The following is a 20,281-nucleotide window of genomic DNA, read 5'->3' on the forward strand; positions in this document are numbered from 1 at the left end:
TATATTTGCCATTCACATGTTGTTCCTCCTCTTTAAAGCTTGATAATCTCTCTCCTAATATGGTTTTTTTTTTTTTTTTTTTTTATAATAGAAGCAACACATTCTGTACTGCAACGTAAAAAATTTTTTAAACTAGAAGCAAAACCCCTTTTCATAAAGGGGTCTCCCATATTTCTAACAATTTCTATAACTGATTTTCATCTCATATGCTCATTGTGGGCTCCGAAAACGGGCCCCGGCCTCGCTCGCCGCTTTTCTTTTTATTCGGCGAGGGGAGTTTTAGCTGAATAAAGTTCCAAGGTAAATTTTGGAAGGCAGATGGGTTTTGTAGATAAGACACCACCCAGAAAGATTTTCGCCCCTCGTTTTGTGAGGAAACTTATGATCTGAGTCTGGTTTCCTATAGGCCAAAGCCCCTATAGTTAATTACCCCTCCCGATAAAACAGAGAGAACTTTCGATTAAGGCTAGATCGATCAATCAGATACGTAGAGAAACGATGTATATCTGGCATATGAGTGCAGCATGTTTAGGAAATTTGAGAATATTGAGATTTGGGTATTTGGAAGATTGGAGATTCATATTTAAAAATAGAAATTTCACCATCTTGTACTTAAAGCGGAGTGGTGGACATGGATGATGGACCCGATCAAGGATCCATGTTCCGTCGTCCCGGGGGCCACGTGGGTCCCTTGGTCTACTTATTCAAGGAGGTATCGAGCCCAACCTGACAGAAGATCCTATGTCCGGCAGCCATGGTTGCTTCGTCCAGGGGCCTTGTAACCGGGGAGTGAATGTTTATTAAGGGGACAATTTGAATCACCTTGCTTAACAAAGGGCTTTTGTATCAATATCGATCATACCTATTGATTCATATCTCAAGGATTTAAACGCCATTAAGGAGCGTATTAGAGCTCTGGCCAAACCGCTTATCTGTGGTGCCATATTGTCGGACAAAACACTTAGTTCAGAGGGCCCCGGTCATAAACCGATTACCTGCGTGCCATTTGGCGGCGAAAACTGCCGGTTAGAGGACACGTACCACGTCCTTTACTGGCAATGCAGATTTTTTTTTGAGAATGGAATCCTAGTAAATATTTCGACTAGGCATTTGGTTCTTTGTGAGCTGAAGTTAATTTTGATTTGTCCATTCCCGGCAAGACTGTTGCGGAGGGTGGATGGATTTTGCTTTAAGCATTTAATGATTGAATTTCCAATTTTAGAAATATTTTGGGACTTTTGAGATTCTTTTTGAGATTTTGGACTTTGTGGAGCTTGGATGGCATTGAAAATTATTTGGGGAACCCCTCCGGTTGAGGATAAGCAATCAACACGGCCATCATCGGGGTGTTTTGGGGTCATTTCCATTGTAGCTGAACCTTGTCAACATAGGTTGAGCTATTGACTAAGGATCGGGTTTCGTAGGGCTTCAGTGCCCTTTATTAGTGAATTCATATTGATCTGTAGGCCTTGAAGCCTAATATGAATGTTTAAAGCAAATATACCGGATCGCCACAACTTTATATTTTGGCTTATGGTCGAACCCTGGTTCGACTTTCTATTGAAACCCGTATAGAAGGATCGGTTCCGAACCTGAATTCACTTATGACCCGCGCAGCTTCCCTAGACGTCACGTGTGTACAATAACATGCTCGCCAGGGCCCATGCGGTTTGAGATTGTATTTTCCTTAGTGTACCTATGTGTATACAAACTACGGTGCACGTGCGGGGTATGCTGGATAGACGCCTTCGTCCTTGTTACGAATGTGCAGAATCCGGTTGCGTGGCCGTCAGCAGCTTCTGAATTAGAGTTATTCGCTTATGCTTAATACAGGTAGGACTGTCAGTGCACTATTTGTTGTCTTTTGTAGGCGGCGTCATACGGTGCAACTAACTAATCTCCTGCCTTGATCCGTTAGGTGTTTGCATTTATTGTAAACTCTTTGCCACTTGCTTGTGAACATTATTGGGTCACTATGGTCTTCTACAGTTAGTTTATAGGAGTTGCATCTGTCACCAACCCTTCCATGCACGCTGATTGGTGTTGACATAATGAGGATATTATAACCTACTGCATATATGTTGCTTTAATCTATAAAAAGCTCTTTCATTGTATATTGCATCATATGTATCTTCCCTTGATTTTACATGGCTTTCATTCACCACCTTTGTGGACGAATCTGTCGAATATACGAGTGTATGGCTATGTTTGTATAAACCTTATTCCACTTCTACATATTTCAATCGGTTGTACTTATGAGTGGATGGCCAGTTTCTTATTTGTATTTCTTCAAGCATGCCATTATCATCATGAATGATCACAAAGTATCCCATAGTTGTTTGTAAGGGATTTTTCATTCTCCCTTCACTAGCTTAGTGATGTTGACTGCTGGATGTTGCGATTGATTCATTTCCTTTGTGCTTGTAAGAATGAGAATGTACGCTTGCCACGATATTAGCACAGTGAATATGAACAACCATGTAGGCTTCTATGTTCACATACTCGATTATAGAGATATTATTACTAGTATCTCTAATATTTTTCATGAGGCATTTCATCCTCCACTAAATCCTGGGATGAATCACTTCATATATTTGAGAATCATGCATCATTATAATGCATGTTTGAGAATCATAGACCCCAATTTTTACCTTGTGCTATATTGCGAAATGAGGTTCAAACATTTCAAGTTTAGCTCATGCTTTTGCCACTTATGATTATTAGTTGCTCAATCTCAAATAATTTAAAGTTTCAGCACTTTGCCATTTTATGATTGAGTTCAAGTATAGTTCTTCTGTTGCATTTGTTCATCACATTCAAATTCATTTTAAATTCAATTGAAACTTCCTTTTGGGTTTCAAGCTCCTTGTTAGTTACAGAACTTATAGTTCAGTTTCTATAGAAGTCAAGTTTTCAAGCTTGCAAAGTTTCTTCCTCATCTGTTTCAAGTCCAGAAGTTCGTTTCTCCCTTGATGTTGTTATTAGTTCAAGTTCATGTCCACGAGTAGTCCAACTCAAATTTTGTTTGGTTTATATATGTCCAAGTCATGTCACTTTGTTCTTTCAAGTTCGTAAATTTTTGATTTTTGAGTTCCTATAGTTCAAGGTTATTCAGTCTGAGTTCTGTTTCAATCTCAGAGTTCTAGTCCAATATTAATAGTTAGCCTTAAGAAGAGGCCTCCCTTCATTAGAGCCACTGCTTGTGTGTTCGTAAGAGAGTTCAAGTCCGAGTTCACTCCATCTATCCAATAACATTATATTTACTCTCTGCAACTGCCAATATAATAATCATACCTTGCGTCTCGGTGTTCATCGTTGAAATATAAGCCCATGCTCCAACTCTTACTCATAGGTATCTACTCATTCACCTGCTCCGCGAGATATCCCTACGATTTTATGTCATCATCCCCGATTGCCAAGCACACCTCCTACAGTCAGGTGAACGGCGCGTATTATTTCATTACAGCTCACTCCCCGTTTAGGGGGGCGAAAATTAACGGGGAAAACTGGGAGCCTCCCCCCACGCTAGAGAAAAGCCGAACTTCCAACAACATTTCTGTAGTTCGGAATCCCGTCCATCTCTCAACATCTCCTTATGCAGTGGTGCCATGAAACACCCTGGATGCGTCTGTTATCCCGTAATAATTTTTATTTCCCCCACCACGCCAAAGGAAAGGCAGTGCATGAGGTTTTTCGGGGCACCGGTCAAAATAAGCAAGTATATATTTGAACCCCGCTCGCCGTAGTGCATCGCACCGGGGTTCCCTTCTCAACCACGCTTAGAAGAAAAAGCGTGCATGAGTTGGTTTTCCCATGTTACGCGTGCGCTCCCTCTGAGAGCGTGTACTGAGAAATATCACCGGCCTGGGCTGGTTTCTGTATACCTGCGCCACTCATCGTCACGCGCCTAGTGCGAGTACAACAAAATTCCCTTTTCTCACCCGCTAAGAAGAAAAGCGTGCATGAGTTGGTCGTCGCCGCGTCGCAAGCGCCGGAATTTAGGTATTTTCAAAGTTTTTTAAAGGTTTATGTTCCGCGGCGCGACTTCTTGCTCGGCAGGTGCGCAATCTCTCTGGCATTCAGACGCGTGTATAGCACCTGCACTTCCTGCACTCTACCCACAATAATAACAGCAAGAGAAAGTGCTATCATTCTAGGAGTGATACTAGACCTCACATTTAAGATATGCCCAGTACGTCACGCCTTCGATTGGCACAAAAAAGAGCTCTATATATCAATACTGATTAATTAGAGTAACTATCTATATCGATAAATAGACACGCGCCACGGCTAACTGTGGACTGGGAAGCGACTAACTCTCTAGATATCTGCTATATATCTATAGCTGGAGAGTGAGAATCACATTTTATACATTGTAATATGCCTGTTATAGAAAATTCATGTCATAATTCATTTCTTAAAACTTATTATAATAAATTTTAATAATTTCAGTTAATTAAAATTAATTATAATTAAATTAAAAATAAAATTTTTATTTCAGACTAATTAAAATTTTTTAATATAATAATTATTATTTAATTTTGATTAAAATTAATCAACATCAATTTAATCAAAAATTACAAACCTCTCTTCCCTTTCATCCCTCACGGTTCAGCGGGTCTACAGGATTTTGGACCGACGACGTGTATAAGGGAGAAAGTTACCTTCCACGGCCAAAGGCGAGTTCCTGTTGGTTGCTTCTGATTTCAACAGGAAGGAAAAGTACGTAGGAGTGGAGAGCGGCTGAAAGTAGGCGTCGGCGGCTTCGAGTTGGGATCAGACAGAGAAGGTGATGGAGGCAGGCAGGGAGGTCGGGAATTTGGTTTGGAGCTTACCGGCTACGGGATTATCGGCTTCAGGTAGGGGAATCTACCTCTCCCCCTTCTCTCTCTCTCTCTCCTCTCTCTCTCTCTCTCTCTCGTCTCTCTCCTTTCTTCTCTTCTCTCTCTCTCTCTGCGACGGAATCGAGCGAAGGAACAAGCGAGGACTCGGGGCCAAAAAAGGGGCAGAGGCTTGATTTCGGTGAGGCGAGGGGAGATTGTTGAAATGGGGAGACTTCGGCAGTTGGAGAAAGGTAGCGAATGTTGTCCCTCGGCTTGGCTTTTAAAAGGCGTCAACAAAATCTGCCGATCGAGGCCTTGTCGTTGCGGGAAATTAGCGGGGAAGAGACGCGAACGGCTGCCGAATGGCCGAAGATTCGGGCAAGATTTTGAGGAGATGGTCTTGAGGTATGATTTACGGGATTTTAATCTTTGTTCTTTTGGACTTTATACCAAAGGTCAACAACTCTCAAGCTTTAGCAAATATATTTTTGTAAATAAATGAATTTTTAACAAAATTAAAGTTTATAATATCTCTATCATACAACATGATGTCAAAAAAATATTTGTGTGTGTGTGTATATATATATATATATATATAGCAAATAGCATAAGAGTAACAAACCATGATCTTCATCATTATCACAACAATTTCTCAAATATTTGATAATGGAACTAAATTCACTAAAATGTAGTGAGTTTAGCTCCTTGCATATGTCAGAAATAAATTCGTTGCTTTTGATTGAATTTATTAGAGATGTTTTTGAATTTTGATGCTTTACAAAGATTACATTTAAGCCAGATTATCGTTATTATTTTCTCCAAGGACCCCCATCATAACATCATCTACTAAATTGATGCAGGACTAGGTATGATTTAAATGAATGCTATAAGAACTTGCACGTTTTGAATAAGAGCAATTAAGATTTATAAACGTTAGTCACTAAACGAAAATAGAAAACAAAAGAGATGTGGCTTAGCTTAGGCCAAATCATATACTAAAAGCTAAGATCACTAAAGCAATTAGAATTTCAATGTATGCAAATTAAGTAGATTTCCAATAGCATCCCTAGGTTAACAATGAGATTAGAAAGCATAGAAAATCAAAACTTAAGCCCTAAAAGACAACTTAGCCCTTTGGACTTACACATGACAAACCCTTAAAGGTAAAAAAGAGAAATAAAACTAAAACAAATACATAAAGTAAATAAATAAAACAAATACATATGAGGACTCAAAAATAGATCGACGCAATCGTGGTCGTAGATCGACGGTCACGTCTCTTATATACTTTCCATGATCTGATGTCCCCATCATAAACATAATTGGGTTGCTAGGAAATCTTTTAAATTATCTTTCATCGTTTTTACTCATAGCTTTTGGCATAGTTGAATTCCCCGTATGTGCCTCCATAAATTCTAGCAGGATTAACACACCTAGCATCTTGATCCTCAAAAGCCCAAAACCTTTTAGCCATCAAACTTATCAGTTTCATACATCATTGCATTATATTCCATATTAAGCTCTATTACTAACAGTGTTGGTGATTCCTTCAAATGGTAAACACAACTTCTTTTTGTACAGCAAATCTTCCTTTTGCATCCTCCATAATGCAAAGTTTGAACAGTTGAACTTCTCAATCATGCATCTTGCTTCGCTAATCATTACTCGCACTTGAAAGGAAGAATATGGCTCAAATACTCATTATTATTTGTTTTGTTCTGTGGTTAACTCCCCCCCCCCCCCCAAAAAAAAAAAAAAGGGAAAAACATAACTTTTAAGTTAAAGTACCTACTAGTAGCAAATATTAATAACATACAAAATAATAACAATAAGATCAAACACTACAAGCAAGCATAATATTTACATGATTCATCTAAAACAGTCGCCTAATCCATTGGATGGGAGAGAGAAGACCTGAATAATTATGGAGAAGCCACAAAGGTGTACAAATAAAAGAAGCACAATAAACTATACTTCAACAAACCCAGTACACCCAATCTCATCACAAAAGAAGACCAACTCTCTTAAATCAAACAATAGAAAGAATCATACAAGTAAGAATAAACAAAGAAGATTTAAGTAACATTCTCTATTTCAAAGTTTCCAGAAGGGTTCCTTACAGCATGCCTTGTCATTACAATATTTAAGGCATCACTATGCTTTCAACGCTCATTAAGACAATACTCCATGACCACATGAAATTTTTTTTCTCCTCTTTCTTTCTTTCCATAATTTATTCTCAATTTTTTTACAACAATAGCTCGCTATTTTCTTCAATCACAATCAAGAACTAGGAATCTTGTTATAGACCTATGAACCAACCAAAAGGAATTTTCAGAAGTAGTCCCCCTAACTTGCACAACAAAATAACCCTACCACAAAGACCATACAGATTTTATTTATAAGAGTTTTAAGAAGGTAAATTTAAATCTACGACAAAATTAATTTTTGACTTGAAATTATACAAAAAATGAATTTTCTAACAAATCATTAAACTTGAATTTATCTAAAAATTAAAGGGAAGATTTTTTTTAAATAATAAAAATACTATTTTAATGTTGGGGGCTTATCTTTAAATTTTATAAAAAAAAAAAAAAAAAAAAAACAGGCACACAAAAATATATATATATATATCACAGTCAATCAAAGTCATGTACTTAAAAATTTTGACTCGTCCAATTAGTGACCTAGAAAATCTAACAACTTGACTATGATGCATGATACTAGTTTTAATATGCTAAGAGGATGGATGATTTTAATTTTGTATTTGAAGATTATAACATCAAAATTTAATTGGATGGAAAATGATGATTCTTCTTTGTGTGTGTGTGTGTGTATGTATGATGACTAAATGGAAAGATCTTATAAATGTTCATGAATAATAAGTAATAGATCAAACTGCTAAATTGAAAAAAATTGGGTGCTAAACTATGAGATTTTTTCATTCCATTACTACTAGCATACAGTATAAAATGTCAGTAGAGTGAAAAAAAGGAGTAAAGCTATCTGAGTAGTAAATGTGTCAAACATAATCCTAATCAGTGATAGTAAATCGTTTTTAAGAATACTTGGTAATGAAATGCTTGATACTATAGCCTGTGGAGTGTGAGTTTTCAGCCAACGAAAAAAAAAAAGACCATGTGAGAGATATGTATACAAGTGTAACATATAAATATGTTGCAAAAAAAAACCACATACATGCTTATCTTTACAAGTAGTACTTCTTAGCAATATTTACAAACAGTTCTTTCATTAAATTTTCTCACCCTAGTTAAAATGGCAGATGCCCCCAGTTACCCAAGCAAGAATCAGCAGGGTGAACAACACACTGATAAGGATGCATATCTGTGGGCTCTAAATATTTGTGCTTTGACTCTGTTGAGAGAGTTAAACATATTTTGGATCAAATTTTTGGAAAGCAAATTAGATTGAAGATAAGACATTACCTAAAAATTTCACACTCATTTAGAAAGAACTTTATGATATGGTTCAAAGTTTCTCATAGACATAAGCCTCCTATGATTATTTATCCCTTAGATCATGAGAGAGAACTTTTGATTAAAGCTAGTTGTTAGAAGCTAAATGCTTAGCGTATAATAGAGAAGCAGTTAAGCATAGGATTTAAAATTTACCAACATGAAAATCTTGTCAACCCATCATGACACAGGGTTACTAAGTTAATGAACAATCCAATCATTGGACCCCAATCATAAATATTTACTAGTGGTGTCATTTTGCGACTAAACCATCAACTAGAGAAAACATATAATGTTCTTACTGGCAAGAAATCACTTGAGAATGAATCGTAGCGATACACTTGACAAGATAATGACCACATGAGCTGAGGTCATTCTCAAATGCATCACCCTCGATAAACAATTGCGGAGAGTGAATGAATTTTGCCTTAAATTTTAAAAGGGGAAGATTTCACTTGAAATGTTTTTAAATACGAATGGATATTGATTTTTTTATTAGATTCTAAGTTGTTAATGATTAACTTTGAAATTTTGGGGCATTTTGAGAAATAAAAGTACTCTTGTTGATATTTTCTGCAACACTTAACTTAGTATTATACTTCTCTTTTAATGGCCAACATTTGGCACCATAAAGTATTGCAGGACTCACTACCATCTTATAGAATTTTCCCTTAAGTTTGAGGGGTACATTTTTATCACATAACAAGCCCGATGCATTCATTCACTAACAAAAGATTGAGTTCAAATATTAATTGTAAATTACTATAGGAGCAATGAACTCGAGAGTTTGTATATTTGTGATGAGTTCCTTATAAAACAGGTATAGAAGGCTTAATGCAAACTTAAAAATCAAAAACCTTTATGAGTTTCTTAGTCAGGCGTTCATTTGCAAGAATAAGATTTATCATGCACTATTTGGAACTTATAATTTTGAGATAAATAAAATTTAACTGCATTCCTTATTTTAACTAGCATATCATTTTCGGACATCAAATTTAGAAGTTTAATGTATTTGGTTAGAGTATATGCAAGTAAATTGATTTCAATGGTCCTATGTGTTGTGCAAGTTTTTTTCTAATGCATTTGCATTGCATATTTGCAGTTTTCTTGATGTATTCATATAGTGCACTTGATATAATATTTAATACACTTGCACATTTTTTGATGTACTTGCGCATGTGCTTGCACATTTTTGATGCACTTATGCATGCACTTGCATACTTGCATGATCTTAAGTACGCTTACACAGTGCTTTGGCATTCTCATTAGTATGCAAGCACTACACATTTAGTTAACTCATGGACAATTACTACTAGTGATTTGATGCAACTTGCACACATTATTAAAATAGTTATATGACAGGTAAAGCGCAATAATGCATTGCTTTATCTCATTTGAAAAAATTTTGTTCATGGCATGCACAATTTATTTGCAAAGTATATTGTATGTTTACGGGTGTGTACGAGCTTCCTTTTAGTAATTAATGTGCGTCATTTAAGGCATTCATAAACCTATGATGTGCAATAAATTTGAACATTTCATCTTTCTTTCGAAAACATTCACATGATTGTAACTGTTTGAGATATGTAAGTGTCTAACATGGTAGTTATTCACATGAATGTACCATCATTAGAGCACACTCGTGACTTTGCATTTTAAGTACATTATTACATGCACTTTGTCTACTTGTCTGTGTTTGCGGATCAGGTTATGAGTTTCATGGGTTAAAATATCTCGCATGTATATGACTTGTACTTTATTTTGGTGGGGTCCACATGGATCATTTTTCCAATTATAAATATGAACCCACTTTAATGCATTTTTATTCTCAGATCATCTCGTCAAGCAGAGGTAAGTTCCTTGAACCTGACCATCCTTTGAATTTCATCAACTCCCAACCAAGTCTCTTCATTTTAAGATATTCCAACACATCTACAACTCTTTCCACATCCAAGTTGTTGGAACACAAGTCCACATTTTAAAATCAAATTCATTTGTCATATCATCTTCATAGCCATATTGCACGAGAGTTGTTTTCCTTACACTACTAAGACCCACTATCGATAGTAGAGAAATGTTTTTTGAACAAAATAGTACAGTAATAAGAGTTTGATGTTCATTTGAAGGCTTCCTCAACCCCTACACCACCAGCTCCCCTTTTTTTCCTTTTTTTTTCATTAAAGAAATGGAAGCCCTAATAAGGCTTATAGTAAGATCGAAGCAAGAAAAGGAAATGATCAATAGTCCTAAATTCTCCGAAAAAGGGAACAAGGATGTCACAGACAGAGGCAAGGTTAATGTTAGCCTCGTTTCTGACTTTTTAGGAACTTTCTAGTTCTTATTAAAGAATTACTGATCTTCGGGACTTCAACAATTTATCCTCCTTTCTTGTTTGAACCTTCTCCAATGAGCACTTGCTTGATTTTCTTAGTTTCTTCACATGTCACTGATCTCATCAAGTACTTCTTCAAGTGAAAACTCATGCAAATTTCTCCTTCACATGCAATGGGTCTCGTAGATGCCCTCTAATTGAGCTTCTGAGTGACTTTATCACAACTTTGTCGTCGAAGGATTGCAAGAATCCAGTAGAAGCCGAAGGGGAGAACGAGAGAGTGAAAAGGAGAGAACGAGAACCTACGTGAGAGGGGATGATGCTTGATTTGAGTAGGCGAGGGCAACATGCTCGAGTGGGGCTTGAATACGATGGAGAGGGGGATTGTGGGCTAAGAAGTTTTTAATTTTATTTTTTACTTAATTATCTTTTAAATAGGACAACAACATAGATAAATGAATCTTAGATGGTGATGTTAAAGTTCATATAACAATATTACGTGACAATAGCCTTGAACACAACATTAAAGTAATTCTTAAGCAATTTTTACCTATAGATTCCCCAAGTTATCAACTCATGATGGTCTACATAATAAACCCTGATGATGTGTGTGAAAGAACGGCCAGCAGTTAGAATTCCAGTTTTGCGTATAACCTCTCCTACTAGCACGATCACTAGCCCAATATTGCTGATCCACCAGTGATCCTTAAGCTTTGGAAATAGACAAATCTCTATGAAGTATTCCAGCAATGCAAATACCATAGCAATAATATATTGCTTGCTAATCAAACAAGCTGCAAGATGAGAAAAAGAAAAACCAATTAAATAAAATCTAACAAAATGTGTAGAATAGCAAATGATGACTTAAAAAAATTTCATTCAAATAAAATAGGATATACTATCATGATTCATAATATTTTTAAAAGCATTAAAATAACTTCCATTTAAGCTGAAAATTACAAAAGTACACCTAATATTGTGATAGGAAGTGGATGCAATTTCAGCAAAATCAAAGAACGACAAAAAAAATTAGGAAGAACACATCAAACTCTTTTTATTGCAAGATACATGAAAGAAGATAGCAAGATACAGTTGGATCTTCAATTCGAGAGGAAGATCCGGCTCTCCCAAATCCCTAGCTGCCGGCTAGAGCCCAAATAATCTAAAAATTCTAATTTCAGCAAACTCCAATCATAATCTAAAATCACCCCATAATTAGCCTTAAATAGGCTCTCATAATTCCCACCCAAATCATCCCCCTTTCCGTAAATAAATTTCTCTCAAATTTGAATTCAAATTAAATAATTAATTCCCTCCCAATTGTAATTAAAATTTTCCTAAATAATCCCCCCTTAATTCCTCCTTTTCCCTAAATAATTCTCTCTTAGATTTTGAATTCAAATTAGATCTCTTGTGTTAGATAATTCCCTCCCAAATTAATTAAAAATTTTTCTAAACAATTTCCTTTTAATTAAGAACCTTCCTAAATAGCTCCCTCTTAATTAGGAAACTTTCTAATTCCCTCCAAATCAAATTGGCCGGTCTATCAATACTCCCCTCCCAAAGTGCAACATTGTCCTCAAGGTGGAGCGAAGAAAACTGTTGTTGAAGCACTGAACTAATAGTACCAGACTTAAAAATAAACTGTCACTAGATCGAGTGATTCTTGCCTCCAGCATCTCCTTGATCAATCTCTCCATCTCCTCCTCCTGGAGTTGGGGAGAATGGTACAGACGAACGCTGATATGTGAGACTCCATCGTTCTAAAAGATAGCATGCTCATGTTCCCGCGGAGGATGCAACCCATGAACTGGTTGGAACATCTCTTGATATTCCTGTAATAGTGGCTAAACCATGTCTGGTGCTTCTATATTCTCCCCATCTTCTTTTTCTTCCAAACTCTGCAGTTCCACCAAAAACCCCTCTCCTTCACCCTTTCCTCTCCTTGGAAGTGGCTCCAAAAGTGGCATCCCCTCTTCTTCCCCGCACTATTTCCACCTCCTGATTCCCCCTCATTATCCCTATATTAGAGTTACTCGCATTTTCTTGTCTGGTCAACGATGCTCTCACCTCCGATGTTGTCGGTTTGGTTTGGCCCTCTAGCAGCTTCTTTATCATTTCCTCGATGATGGCAAATTTTTCATCGATCTTCTCATGGAGGGCTGAAAATAGCTTCTTAAAATTTGAAGTCTTTTCTACACAATCTGATTTCAATTGCCCAATCTCGCCTTCCACTACTTTTACTTTTATTCCTGCCATGGGTGCCTGGATCGAACAACTCTGATACCAATTTGATAGGAAGTGGATGCAATTTCAGCCAAATCAAAGAACGACAAAAAAATTTAGGAAGAACACGCCAAATTCTTTTTATTGCAAGATATATGAAAGAAAATAGCAAGATACAGTTGGATCTTCAATTTGAGAGGAAGATCCGGCTCTCCCAAATCCCTAGCTGCCGGCTAGAGCCCAAATAAGCTAAAAAATTCTAACTTCAGCAAACTCCAAACATAATCTGAAATCACCTCATAGTTAACCTTAAATAGGCTCCCATAATTTCCTCCCAAATCATCCCCATTTCCCTAAATAAATACCTCTCAGATTTGAATTCAAATTAGATTTATTTTAATAATTAATTTCCTCCCAATTGTAATTAAAACTTTCCTAAACAATCCCCCCTTAATTCCTCCTTTTCCCTAAATAATTTTCTCTTAGATTTTGAATTCAAATTAAATCTCTTACCCTAAATAATTCCCTCCTAAATGAAATTAAAAATTTTCCTAAACAATTCTCCTTTGATTAAGAACCTTCCTAAATAGTTCCCTCTTAATTAGGAAACTTCCTAATTCCCCCTCAATCAAATCGGACGGTCTATCATATTGTCAAATAGGAAAAAGAGATGCATAAGAAAAAATGCATGAAAGCAAAAATATGAGAAGAAAACTTCCAATTGTAGTATGTATTCCATTGTGAAGGTTTATATCTATCATAAAATTTAGCAGATGTTCTAGTAGGTCTGAGAGTTTCAATATATTGTTTGTTTTTACCCCTGCCATGTCTTTTGACATGGGAAAGGAAGAAGAAATTTAAGTTTTGGAGAGGTTTGTCATCTGATATGATGAGGTTATGATTAGCATTTTGAGCAATCAAGGAAGCAACTTCAAACGAAAGAAGAAATAATTCTTCAATATTTGAAAGAGGGAACAAGTATTAATTCTGCTTGATTGACTAGTAGAAAGGGAGTCGATCAAAAGCACCTGATCACTTTCTTTATCGTTGTAACAAACAACAATATCAAAGTTATGATTAGTGCTCTGTAGTGGCTAAGAGATTGGTGAATTCTTAACTAGATCCTCTTGAGCATTAATAGATTCCTCCATGATTGGAGAAGGAAAATTATTCGAAGGAAAATAAATCCAATAGATGAAACACCTTGACCATTCATCATGATAGTTGGAATGATCGTTGATGAAGGGCGAGAAGCTTCATTCAGTATTGATGTGAACTTGAACTGCATCATGCCATCCTATTGTTTCCAACAAGGTTGAGTTATGAAGTCCCAATTCTAAAATACAGGCTTTCTTGCATAAGCTAAGCAAATGGCCAAAAATGTGACAATGTGAATATCATGAAATGTTCTTTAAACGACCTTCTTCCAATAAAAACCACAATCCTAGGAAACACTTGAGATAAGATTAGAAAAACTCTTAATAATATCAATTTTCACCAATATAAGAGCAAACTGAAGGCTTGGACACATTTGCATTTGCAACATCAACATGCAAAGGGGTGCCAAAAATTGAACCAATGGAGTAAACGATTAATTTATCGAACAAGTGTAACTTGAGGTGTGGGAATGAAATCCAAATAGGGGCGGCTAAAATTTCTAAGAAGGATTCAAAGATTGGAGGCCATCAACTTAGTCTAGTTAAAAATCATCTATTTTAATCAACCTTTTAATAAAAATGAAAATATAATTTGGCCAAACAGCTCGCAAATTGACAAATCTAGCTGACTAGGTCAAGAGTCCTCCAACGTGATGAACTTCAAAACAATGCGTTTGGGGATGATGAAAGCTACCAAGAATTATCCCAAAAGCTAACTCTTTGAAACATAATTCCTAATGCATTGCAGCAAAAGGGTGCCAAGCCAAAAACATACCAATCAATACAAATTGAAGATGCTTTCCTATTTTTTCAAGGATGTTTGTAGGAACATAATTACTAGTTTACATTAAATTGAAGAAAGCAAGAGAAGGCAAGAGAGGTTGCCCATTAAAGTTGCTGAAATGAGTTTGGAAGATGAGCGGAGGTGGAGGAAAGGTTGCTTCTGACCACCACGCAATGCATTAGCGAAAGAACGAGAATCATCACCATCAACCTTGGCTGAGACCCCACTGCATCGGGCAAACCAATAACAAGCAATAGAGATGCCATAGGAGGAGGCCTAGTGATGCAGAACTAAAATGTTTTAAATGTATGTGATAATGAAATTGCACGATTTCTTGAATTAAGCAAATAAGATTAAAACTATTAGCAATCCAAACGATATAATAAAACAAGAGAGGGGTGCCTACGTTTAGGCTAAGCCGCTTGCCAAACACTTGGAAAAATCAAAACAAGATAGAAATTCAACAACCATGCTAAGTAAATAGTTTTCAACAAAATCCCTAATCTAACAATAAGATTAGAAGCATAATAAAAAAGTGCACTCAATCCTACGTTTACTATGTTTTGGGCAATGATGAAACAAAAACCCTACGTTTACTAAGCTTAGGCAAAGGTGAAGCACGACTCCTTGTGAATCGTCATCACCTACAAGATTAGGGGATTAGGAAAATAATTGAAAGGGGAAGAAGTCCACCCTTGTCGTGATTTACCTAGAGAGAGACGTTTCTCTCAAAGTTGAGGTGTTGAAGGCGATCGTCGTTATATTCCTTGAAATCTCAACTAGAGAGGAGGAAATTCTCTCAAGACTTGATGTGTTGAAGACGACGGTTGCTACTTCCTTGAAGGTTCCTATGGAGAGAGGACCTCATCATGCAAATTCCAAAGGGGAAGAGGGGAAGAGATAGCCGGCCATAGGTGGGGAGCCACACGTTGGCATTAGAGTTAGGTTAGAGGAGGAGAATAATCAAAATATGAAGTTTGAATTTCAGATTTGAGTGTGGAGGATTTAGGGGTTTGGAATTTGAAATTATTCCAAAGAGAGGGGAATTAATGGCAAGGAGAGAGGGGATTGGAAGCAAGCTAGGGGGCGGGTAGAAGAGATGGGAGGATACTAATTGATTTCAAATTGGAGAACTTCTCTAATGGAAATAAATTAAATAGTTGGAGGAATTCGGCCAAAAGGAGGTGGGGTTTTTTTAAAATCTTTCCAAGAGGGGGGATTTGGAGTTTTGGAAAGAAATTCCAAATAATCCATCTAGGGGGGCCGGCGGCATTATGAGGGCTTGGGGGAAAATTTAAATCCAATGCAATGCTTTCCTCATTGGGATTTACTAATTATGATGGAATTAAAAATCCAATCCAAATTAAATTAATTTAAACTTGATTTTAGAAACTTTCCTAAAATAGGACTCTATTTTAGGAAAGGTGTCAAATTTCAAATTTGAATTAATTAATTAAAAGTAAATAACTTTTCCAAAGGGGGTTAAGCAAGGAAGGAAACTATTCAAGTGGAGATTGGAAAGTTGGAGGCAAGGTGGGAAAGAGAGGCTGGCGGTTAGGTGGAGATTGAGGGTGGATTTGGGAGATGTGGTGGTCGGGTGAGAGAGGAGGTGTGGGGAATTGGGTGGCCGGCGGTAAGGAATTTGGTGATGCCTTAGGCCAGCGGCTTGGGGTGGTGCGAGGGGAGGTGGCCAGTGGTGTAGGAAGGGGAGATGAGAAAGATGAAGTAATAGAACGAACCACGAACCCGGCCGTCTCCAATATTGGTGGGTGATACGACCTTCCTCTCCTAGGGATCTCTCTCTCTTCAAACACGCTCAAGATCTCACATAGAACTCAAATAGTGGAAAAATTCTTAACATTCATTCATTCTTAGAAGAGCAACATGAGGGCTATAAATAGCCTCGTACAAAAAGAACTCAAAATAAGAAAGACGACAATACCCTCATGGCTTACATACAACCTCCCTTAAGGGGTAAAACGGGAAAACAATTAAAACATAAATAATAAAAGACAAATAACATAATAAAAGACAAATACATGAAAATGACTCAAAACTACATCGACTCGATCGTGGCCGTAGATCGACAGCTATGCCTCTGATGCACTTTCCATGCTCTGATGTCCCCATCACCTAGCAAGGGAGACTTCCCACATTATAGATGGATAACACTTAAGGGATGGTTGGGATGAAGACGCCAAGAGGCATTGACATCACAAGGAGAGTGCAGAAGAAGGTTGTCGGTGCTAGGAATGATGGCGAGAATGGCCGGTATAAGCTTGAGATAGAAGGAAGCAATGTGGTGGCTAGGCTTGCATTCCTATGGCTAAGGGATAGGGTTAGGTAAAGTTATTGCAAGGGATGCTCAGTTTCATTACCTTGGAAGGCACAAGATGGAGTCAAGACCTCAGAGGATGTGAGGCCATGGGTACTTCAAAGGCGGCAAGTGGAAAAAGTTGAGCTTGAGAAAATATATTAAGTAGGCTTCTAAATGAGCGATAAGAGATTAATTCATAGTTAATTGTCTTCAAAAGCATATTAGCAATTTTGGGTCAGTAAATTTGTGCTTCTTATAAGTAGCAGATCACCTTCCATTATACCTAGCCATTCTTACTTCAATGATGCCCATCACAATCTGGCCCTAAATACCCATCAAAATGGCAAATGAAGACTTGTTCCTTGAAAATCATTGCCTTCAATTTTCTTACTTTCTTGCTTTCGTATTGTTGCTCCAAGGTAGGGTAATCTCAATTACCATGGAGCATTAATAATCATGAGGGGGAGGATATGCATGGCTGCTTGAATAGGTGTGGGCTTGATAAAAACAAGACAACTCCCAATTCATAAGATTATTTCATTAAATAGCTGGTTTTCACTTGATAGAAGCTCGCTTATTTTTTTCATAAACTTAAGTTATTCAATAGGCAATAAAGAAAATTTCTCTTTATCATGCTGAAAGATGGCCAACTCCCTAAAACAGCAAAGAACAAAAAACCATATTCAATGCTGAATATCTCAAATTACAAACTTGTTTTTCATGACGACTAAAATTAAACGAATAATTGAAAAAAAATACCTACCTGTAATTTCCCCTAGTGTGAAAAAAGACATAAGATTCTTAACTAACATTAAAGTGCACTTTATTTTCTAATTCTTGCAAACAACGACACATATCATCCTAAAAAAACAATCTATATATATTCTTTTTTAGTAATCAAACCCCCTTTTGAGAACTACAGCGGTCGAAGATTTCACCTAAATATGAGAATACCATTTAATTTTGCCTAAATATGCATGAAAATAATACAGATGAATATCAGTTCCTTAAATTTATTTATAAAATGAAAAGTTGAAGATGAATAGTCGAGCTTTACAGTTCCAGGACACGTTGGATCGACCATGGATGGCTACCGCGAGCAAGTATTCGGAGACGTGAAAGAACATCATCGCTAAAGTGAAGATCGAAAGCTGAACTCGACCAACATAGCCGAGCTCCATAATCACTGGCTGAATTTCTCGGCTCCAGGCACCAATTCCCTTCTTAGTGGGTTGATTAGAGTTTAGGGTTTCAGTAGTGCGTTTTCTGTTTGCCGAACCCTGCTCCTGGTTTCAGTAGGTGTCAAAATGCATTTTATGATCGGGTTCGGTACAATCCGAAATTGATTCGCCCTCAACTTATTTAATCTGAACTTGACCGATTACACTAACTAATCAGAAATCAAAACCCGAACTCGACCAGCTCCAGACCTGACTTGACACGCTGACCCAGGTGATCGCAATGGGCGAACACATCAATCAGGCGGTGTGGCAAGCACAGTGCACTTATGATCTATCGGGTGGGGCGACGAGCACATACAAAAGTGGCGATGCGGGTGAGCGCGATTGAGGTGTTGGTTCAAGTTATTTTTGGTATCTTTCAGATTATCAAGTTGACACGAACCCAACTCGAAGAATCCAAGACCCGACCCCAACTCATTTTTCAAACGGATTAATCCTAACACGAAAATTTTGAATCGAGTTTGGATCATATTTTCATGTCATATAAAATATTGACACCCTTGATCTACCACAGCCCTCTTTTATTTTATACTTTGCTACAATGAAGCTTATTTGCACTAATTGAGCCTTTTGAAGGGGCTCAAGCTGATGTGCCATTAAACACCTATTCTTCAATATTGAAGCTTGGGTACCAACTTATGACCCAAATAATAGGTAGTTTGAGTATGATGGGTTAGATCAACACTCAAGTCACTCATTAGCCTAAATTTAACACATTGAAAGCCTGTAGGAGTTCAAGTTCAAAGTTTTGAATAATATGATAAATCGGAGCAAACAGATTGATGTCAAGATAATTGTGTCAAATACCTAAGGCTTCGTTTGGTACAACTTTCTTACTACTAGTCAAAGCAATTTTTTAGTTCAAAAGCATATTGAATTAAAAAATTTTGTACTAGAATGCTGGTTTAAAAAGCAGCAAAAAAGCTGTCCCAAACAAAGCCTTTGACTCAAAACTTGAATTGGCACCGTTAATTGAAGCGTATGGGTAATCTTGCATGAAGGAGGCAAAGTGTAGCTCCTTTGGGTGAATCAAACTAAATAGTTGAGAATGGCTTGAGCAGGCTAAAAGCTTAAATTTATTTATAAAATGAAAAGTTGAAGATGAATAGTCGAGCTTTACAGTTCCAGGACACGTTGGATCGACCATGGATGGCTACCGCGAGCAAGTATTCGGAGACGTGAAAGAACATCATCGCTAAAGTGAAGATCGAAAGCTGAACTCGACCAACATAGCCGAGCTCCATAATCACTGGCTGAATTTCTCGGCTCCAGGCACCAATTCCCTTCTTAGTGGGTTGATTAGAGTTTAGGGTTTCAGTAGTGCGTTTTCTGTTTGCCGAACCCTGCTCCTGGTTTCAGTAGGTGTCAAAATGCATTTTATGATCGGGTTCGGTACAATCCGAAATTGATTCGCCCTCAACTTATTTAATCTGAACTTGACCGATTACACTAACTAATCAGAAATCAAAACCCGAACTCGACCAGCTCCAGACCTGACTTGACACGCTGACCCAGGTGATCGCAATGGGCGAACACATCAATCAGGCGGTGTGGCAAGCACAGTGCACTTATGATCTATCGGGTGGGGCGACGAGCACATACAAAAGTGGCGATGCGGGTGAGCGCGATTGAGGTGTTGGTTCAAGTTATTTTTGGTATCTTTCAGGTTATCAAGTTGACACGAACCCAACTCGAAGAATCCAAGACCCGACCCCAACTCATTTTTCAAACGGATTAATCCTAACACGAAAATTTTGAATCGAGTTTGGATCATATTTTCATGTCATATAAAATATTGACACCCTTGATCTACCACAGCCCTCTTTTATTTTATACTTTGCTACAATGAAGCTTATTTGCACTAATTGAGCCTTTTGAAGGGGCTCAAGCTGATGTGCCATTAAACACCTATTCTTCAATATTGA

General features: G+C 37.3%; 2 protein-coding genes across 4 annotated transcripts in view; both read right to left on the bottom strand.

The window, feature by feature from the left end:
• LOC110111400 (nifU-like protein 3, chloroplastic) overlaps positions 1-4,941 on the bottom strand; it is a 37,814-nt gene extending 32,873 nt beyond the window's left edge. The window contains exon 1 of the mRNA XM_028698991.1: positions 4,900-4,941. The gene's annotated coding sequence lies outside the window, so the exon portion shown is untranslated. The remainder of the gene's footprint in view (positions 1-4,899) is intronic.
• The window catches only part of LOC110111382 (probable protein-S-isoprenylcysteine O-methyltransferase), a 34,343-nt gene extending 14,592 nt beyond the window's left edge, over positions 1-19,751 (bottom strand). The window contains exons 1-2 of one of the 3 annotated variants that reach the window (XR_002304859.2): positions 18,173-18,449; positions 11,182-11,425 (exon numbers count right to left, since the gene is read on the bottom strand). Coding sequence is in view for 2 of the 3 variants with exons in the window: in XM_020843232.2 (XP_020698891.1) it covers positions 11,182-11,425; positions 19,477-19,600 (368 nt within the window). In the remaining variant the exon portion in view is untranslated. Of the gene's footprint in view, positions 1-11,181; positions 11,426-18,172; positions 18,450-19,476 lie in introns of those variants that run through there. The other 2 variants (XM_020843232.2, XM_020843226.2) reach the window with 2 other exon arrangements.
• Positions 19,752-20,281: the final 530 nt, after the last annotated feature.

This window comes from Dendrobium catenatum, unplaced genomic scaffold, assembly GCF_001605985.2.
Source record: "Dendrobium catenatum unplaced genomic scaffold, ASM160598v2 fragScaff_scaffold_1199, whole genome shotgun sequence".
Taxonomy (NCBI): domain Eukaryota; kingdom Viridiplantae; phylum Streptophyta; class Magnoliopsida; order Asparagales; family Orchidaceae; genus Dendrobium; species Dendrobium catenatum.